The sequence below is a fragment of the Vulpes lagopus genome, chromosome 12 (assembly GCF_018345385.1).
Source record: "Vulpes lagopus strain Blue_001 chromosome 12, ASM1834538v1, whole genome shotgun sequence".
NCBI classification, from domain to species: Eukaryota; Metazoa; Chordata; class Mammalia; order Carnivora; family Canidae; genus Vulpes; species Vulpes lagopus.
Window position 1 is genome coordinate 14,094,009 of NC_054835.1, and position 6,878 is coordinate 14,100,886.

The window sequence follows — 6,878 nt, forward strand, 5'->3', positions numbered from 1 at the left end:
AATGTCCCTGGGTCAGTCAAGTCTTAAAAGGGAAAAGAGACAAGATTTTCACATGGGTTGGGATAGTATTAATCTAGGTAACAAAGAAATTAGAACGGAGGGGGCATTTTTCTGGTAGTTCAGTGTTAGGAATTGGATCTGAAGTTCTAGGGTCTGGGTTCTAGTGCTTGCCAATGATAGAGAATCTGCAGCAACTCGGACCTTTGTGTCATTCTGCAGTTTGGGGAAATCCTCACTGTTCTCAGTGGCCCCCGGGCTGAGGCAGGTGCAGAACATGGGCTCAGGTCAGTTTTGGCTCATCATCTCCCTTCCTGCACCACTGAGGTGGGTGGCTGAGGGGATGGATAAGCTGGGTGGACAGACAAATAGATGGGCTTTTCTTTAGAGTAGGAGTGCTGGATGCAGATCAAGAGAAGGATTCAGCTGCTGATGGGTATGTGGTGGTAGAGCCCCACTTGGTTTGCACACTCCTTGCTCCTTGTACTATTAAAGCTGGTGGAGAGGCAGCTCAGGCATGTGTGTGTGTGTGTGTGTGTGTGTGTGTGTGTGTGTGTGTGTGTCTGTCTTTGTGTGTGTGTATTAACACTTTCATATAAATTAATCTTAAAAAGGTAGAACAAAAACAACATGAAAGTGGGAAACCGAACTTTCATCTCAGAATTCATCCTTCTGGGCCTGCCCATTGATCCAGATCAGCGAGACCTGTTCTACGCCCTGTTCCTGGCCATGTATGTTACCACCGTCCTGGGGAACCTACTCATCATTGTCCTCATTCACCTGGACTCGCACCTCCACACACCCATGTATTTGTTTCTCAGCAATTTATCCTTCTCTGACCTCTGCTTCTCTTCTGTCACAATGCCCAAATTGCTGCAGAACATGCAGAGCCAAGTCCCGTCCATCCCCTATGCTGGCTGCCTGACCCAAATGTACTTCTTCCTGTTTTTTGCAGACCTGGAGAGCTTCCTCCTGGTGGCCATGGCCTATGACCGCTATGTGGCCATCTGCTTCCCCCTGCACTACACCACCATCATGAGCCCCAAGCTCTGTTTCTCCCTGTTGGTGCTGTCTTGGGTGCTGACCACTTTTATCTCTCTATTGCACACCCTACTCATGGCTCGACTATCTTTCTGTGCTGATAATGTGATCCCTCACTTTTTCTGTGACATGTCAGCTCTACTAAAGTTGGCCTGCTCTGACATTCAGATAAATGAAATGGTGATATTTGTCTTGGGAGGGCTCATCATTTTCGTGCCGTTTCTGTTGATCTCTTTATCCTATGCATGGATTGTGTCCTCCATCCTCAAGGTTCCTTCTGCCAGAGGCATCTGCAAGGCCTTCTCCACCTGTGGTTCCCACCTCTCAGTGGTGTCTCTCTTCTATGGGACAATCATTGGTCTCTACTTGTGCCCCTCAGCTAATAATTCTACTCTTAAGGAGACTATCATGGCTGTGATGTACACTGTGGTTACCCCCATGCTGAATCCCTTTATTTACAGCCTGAGGAATCAGGACATAAAAGGAGCCTTGGGAAGAGTCTTTTCAAAGTGGACAATTCAGCTTTCTTTGTGATAGGGACTCTAAAGATAAATAGTGAAATGGAATAAAGGGGAAAGGAGAGAAAATGAGTGGAAAATTTCAGAGAGGGTGACTCCTAACTCTGGGAAATTAACAAGTGGTGGTGGAAAGGGAGGTGGGCGGGGGGTTGGGGTGACTGGGTGATGGGTACTGAGCAGGGCACTTGCCGGGATGAGCCCTGGGTGTTATGCTATATGTTGGCAAATTGAACACCAATAAAAAAATAAAGATTAAAGTATGTTTTCAAACAGTAGGTGTAATATTGACAATGAATAGTATTCTGTAAAGTCTAGTAGTACCCAAGCTAATACTGCCCTAATAGCACTTCCAGGGGGTTTTCCCACATGTCACTAGGGGTTGGTCCATCGTGCCTCTCAGGCTTTCCCGGTTTCTGGGGGTGATGTAGCACAAGGACTGACATGTAGTGTACACTTAGTAATTATTTTTCAAATTTGAATAAATACTACTTAACCTTAGTGTTTACTGCACACAAAAGTGCATAGTAGTTGCTAATTCTCTAAGAAATAAATCCAAATTTCTCAGCCATTTCACTGCTTTGCTTCGCCAAACATGTTTATTCCATGAAGAATATCTCCTACTTTACGTACATCCTTTTGTATTTTTTCACTCTCCAACGATCATCATTTCTTCCCTTGCTAACCTATTCAGTTCTTAATTTTCATTTTAGGTGTTGATTGAGTCACCTCTTTAATTACCACACTCTACAATTTCTTTTCCCTTTGATTTACCAATCACTTATCAGTTACTAACAGATTACATCTTTTGATAATATCTGTATTTTGGAATATAATTTATATTTTGAATTAAAATCATATGATATGGAATGAACTGTGTGATTCTGTTATGAATTGTTTGACTTATGGGCAGTAAATGGTGGCCCATATACAGACTAAGGTAGCACAAATAATGACAGAAGGATTAGAATCTATTTATTTATGACTCCTAAGTAGATTTTTTCCTCTTAAATATTATGCTAAAATTATGTGATGCTTTCTTTGTTTGCTTTTTTTTCTTATGAAGTATATTATAAGTATATTATAAGCAGGTGCTCTCTAATTTCTTCAGTGATGAGTTCAGTGCCTTGTATTTGCTAGATGTAGAATAATAATTGATTTTATTTCAATATATTTTCATGTTTCTTGAAATTGTGTGCCTTAAAAACATCTCATTCATTAAAAGAAGTCTTCCTAATAATGCCAACTTTGATCTCATTTCTTCTTCAAAAAATTTTATTGATTACAAAAAGAATACATTCTCATTGAAAATTATCCAAACAATAAAGAAATTAATAAAGTGAGAATGTGAGGGTCCCCCAAAGTTCTGCTCTCCCTTATGAAGGCAGTTAAAAGTTGGGGAATATTCTATGTGCATAGAATATTTCTATGCATAGACTAACTTTACATGTAATGAGTAAAACTAAATTATATATACCATTTTTTCATGTTGTTACATAAAATATATTTTAATTCATCATTTCATATAAAGACATAGAATCCTTTTAGAATCTGTATAGTCTTTTGTTGAATGGATGCATTTGCCATAATTTATTTAAATAATCTGGGTTTCCAGTTTTTTATTATTTTGAACAATACTTTGACTTTATTATTTCCTGGTCCATATGTTTTCTGTTTTTTAATAAGATTTTATTTATTTATTCATGAGGTGGGGGGCAGAGAGTATCTTTAGCTAGGGATGGGGCAGAGAGGCAGAGACAGAGGCAGAGGGAGAAGCAAGCTCCATGCAGGGAGCCTGACATGGAACTCGATCCCAGGATTCCAGGATCATGCCCTGAGCCAAAGGCAGAAACTCAACCACTGAGCCACCCAGGCATCCCAGGTCCATATGTTTTCTTGTGAACTTGTTCTTTGTTCCTAAGAACACATTCTTAGAAATGGTTGTTACTACATCAAGAACATGTTATAGTTGGATAGAAGTTGCCAAATTGACTCCAAGGAATTCTGCTAAGGTAAACTCTTTCCAAAAGTGAATAAGCAAGGCTATTTCTTTACATGTTACCAACACTGGATTTTTTGTTCCCCAAATATTTATCAACCTGATATCAAAATAAGAGATTTTACTATTTTTAAAAAAGATTTATTTATTTGAGAGAAAGAAAGAAAGAACGAAAGAAAGAAAGAACAAAAGAAAGAAAGAAAGAAAACCCACGATCTGGGGAAAGGGCAGAGGGAAAAAAATCTCCAGCAGACTCCCTACTGAGTGTGGAGCCCAAAGCAGGGGCTCATTCTCACAACCTTGAGATCATGATCTGAGCCAAATCAAGAGCCGGACACCTGACTGACTGAAACACCCAGGTGCCCCAAAATTTTTACAATTTTTAAATTGAATTTCTCTCTCTATATATATATATGTCAGTGAGGTCAAACATCTGATTAGCCACTGTTCCTTTGGCATGTTATTTGTGCGTGTCCTTTGCCTTAAGTCAATCTTCTTTTTTCTTATGATACGACTTTATCTATCTTGTAAGCCACATTTCCCTCAGTCTGTTATTCAACTTCTGACTTTGGTAGTGATGTGTTTTTTCCTTAGTAAGATCATAAACTTCAAAGTAGACAAATAATTGGATTTTCACTTCATGATAATGTTTTTTTCTTTGACATGCTTGAAAAGGGCTTTTCTATCCAATAATAATAATAATAAATAATAACAACAATTATTATCATCTAATTCTTTTTTCTAGTTATTGTGCAGTTTTAGTTTCCACATCACCTTTGATCAATCCAAAATTTTGTTTAAGGGCATCTGCCTCTTTTCTCTTCCCCCCTTCCTCAGCAGGTGAGTTGTCTTCACCTTTATGGATGTGAAAAACTGCCTTTACAATGTCCTAAGTACTCATGTATACCTTCTTATTATATTATTATTATTACTTCATTTTGGACTGCTATGTTGGTGTCATCCTATTTATAACAGTGAATTTTAAGTAAGGTGTGATAAGCCCTCCTCTATATTCTTCTCTTCCAAAACTCTCCTGACACATTTATCCTTTCAGATACGCTTTAGATCTATTTTGTTAAATTCCAATAAAAAACCTGTTGGTAAATTGACTGGAGTTACATTGAATTATTACATTGACTTAGGAATTAGAGTGGGCTATTTATACAGTTGTCTTACAAACTATAAATAACAAATATCGTTCTATTCACTCAAGTTTTCATTTAACAATTGAATTCTGTAAACTGCTTAATTTGTTTTTTTCTGTAGACATAGCTCCTAACATCCTTTTTTTTATAAATTTATTTTTTATTGGTGTTCAATTTGTCAACATATAGAATAACACCCAGTGCTCATCCCGTCAAGTGCCCACCTCAATGCCTGTCACCCAGTCACCCCCACCCCCCGCCCACCTCCCCTTCCACCACCCCTAGTTCGTTTCCCAGAGTTAGGAGTCTCTCATGTTCTGTCTCCCTTTCTGATATTTCCCACTCATTTTTTCTCCTTTCTAAACTTCTTAATTTGGTATATTACTGTATATTACTTTCTACATTTAGTCATAGGTATTTTACACTTAAAAAACTGTTGAGGGGGTCGCTATTGTATTTTTAGAGAAGTAATTTTTTTGTACATAGAGGAGTTACTGTTTTGTATAATAATTTTACAGTAGCCCACCTTATTAAATTTCTTAGGATTTTCACTTAAATATCTTTAGTACTAAAGATACACAATCAAAGCTAACATCAGTATCGATAAGTATGCATATTTTTTCAAATACTTAGTTCTGCTATTTCTCTTTTCTAATTGCATTGAATACCATTTCAAGAATAATGTAAAATAATAGTGATTCTAAGGAGAGTTCAGATATTAGTGTGAGGCCCTGCTCTTTATCCTTCAATAACCAAGTAGAGGGGATTATAGAACCTTCAAATAGTTTTGGACATTGGAGGGCATAGTGACTTTCCCAACTAGTTTGGTAGTACTCTGGGAGAAGGCACTTTGCAGAAAGGCCCACCACTATGTGGGGGCAGTCATATCATGACAGCACTGGTCTAGGGAAGAGTCTCGAAAATTCTGCCTCTACCTCAACATGCACACAAATGTGAATCTTCTCAACTGTGTTGGGCCATGAAGATCTGAAAAGTTCTTACACACGTTGGTGGAGTCCAGATGAAGCTGAGAGCTAATGTGTGTCTCCTAAGGCTATCAGGACAATGAGTGAGGGGACCATGTAGTGGCAGCTCAAGTCAGAGCCCAGAACTAGATAGAAGACATAGCTGATTCTAACAGAATTGGTTTCTCTGAGCCTGTTTCCTCTTTTGTGCAATGAGAATAATAATAATATATTCCTCCTGGAATCTTGTAAGGTTTAAAGGAAACATGTGTAGAGCACCTAAGACAGTACCTAGCACATAGTAAGTCCTTACTAAATGTTATCTTTTATTATTTTTATTAAAAGGATATCGTTCACTATTGTAATAATGAGACACTGGGAAAGCCTATCTATCAATAAGAGAATATTAAACTGTGGAATATCACAGAATAGGGTTCTATACCATGAAGATAAAAATGAAGAATTTCTATTTGTAGGGATAAGAAAAGATCTTCTAGCCTATTATTTCATGAAAAGGAAAAGCGCAGAATAATAGGTAGAGAGTGATACTATTTATGTGTCAAAATCAGAGAGAGAAAGGTAGAAGAGGTATTGAGCTGGTAACTGGGATGGGAGTGGAGGTTGGATTGAGTGACAGTCAAGGAGAATTTTATCTTTATTTCTATTTTTGAGTTCCTGCCATGAAAACGATAGATATATATTATCTAGGGAACAGAATTTTAAAAATTTTTAATAAAAACTAGATCTTTTCTGAAGTTTCCAGAAAAGCAGTCTGAAAAGGGTGTGGTCTATACTGTAGCACCCTCTCCCCCTAAAAAACAAACAGACAGACAAAACCTCTTTGAAATCCTTGTTACATCTACACTGCTTCTCTGGTTTCTTCTCCATCCGCTATGTTGCTGCTGGCCACACTCCTTCCTCTTCCTCTCCAGAGGCTACCAGGCTTATTCCCTAGTCCCCTGCTTGTTCCAAAATTTAAGAGTAACCTGTATTTCAAACGTTCAGACAATGCAGAAGTGAAGTTAGCCTATTGCTATGTACCCATCCCTGTAAAATAAGCACAGTTACCTTTGCTTCCGGCCTAATTTCTTAATTTATCCAGAAATAAGGCGCCGTAGGATCCAAAATGCTAGTGCTGTGCAAAGCCAGAAGAAGGGGCAGAGGTTCTTTTGTAATGGTTCTTACCATGGCAACGCCAGTGAATCAGGACCTGCCC

At 38.4% G+C, this 6,878-nt stretch overlaps 1 protein-coding gene across 1 annotated transcript; it reads left to right on the forward strand.

The window, feature by feature from the left end:
- The first annotated feature begins 627 nt into the window (after positions 1-627).
- On the forward strand, positions 628-1,572 carry LOC121473918 (olfactory receptor-like protein DTMT). Its single transcript, XM_041726716.1, has one exon. It carries the CDS (start codon positions 628-630, stop codon positions 1,570-1,572), a length of 945 nt encoding a protein of 314 aa, XP_041582650.1.
- The last annotated feature ends 5,306 nt before the right edge of the window (positions 1,573-6,878 follow it).

Bases quoted from the DNA above. Each gene is read 5' to 3' on its own strand.
- LOC121473918 (XM_041726716.1), top strand. From the start codon at position 628: ATGAAAGTGGGAAACCGAACTTTCATCTCAGAATTCATCCTTCTGGGC.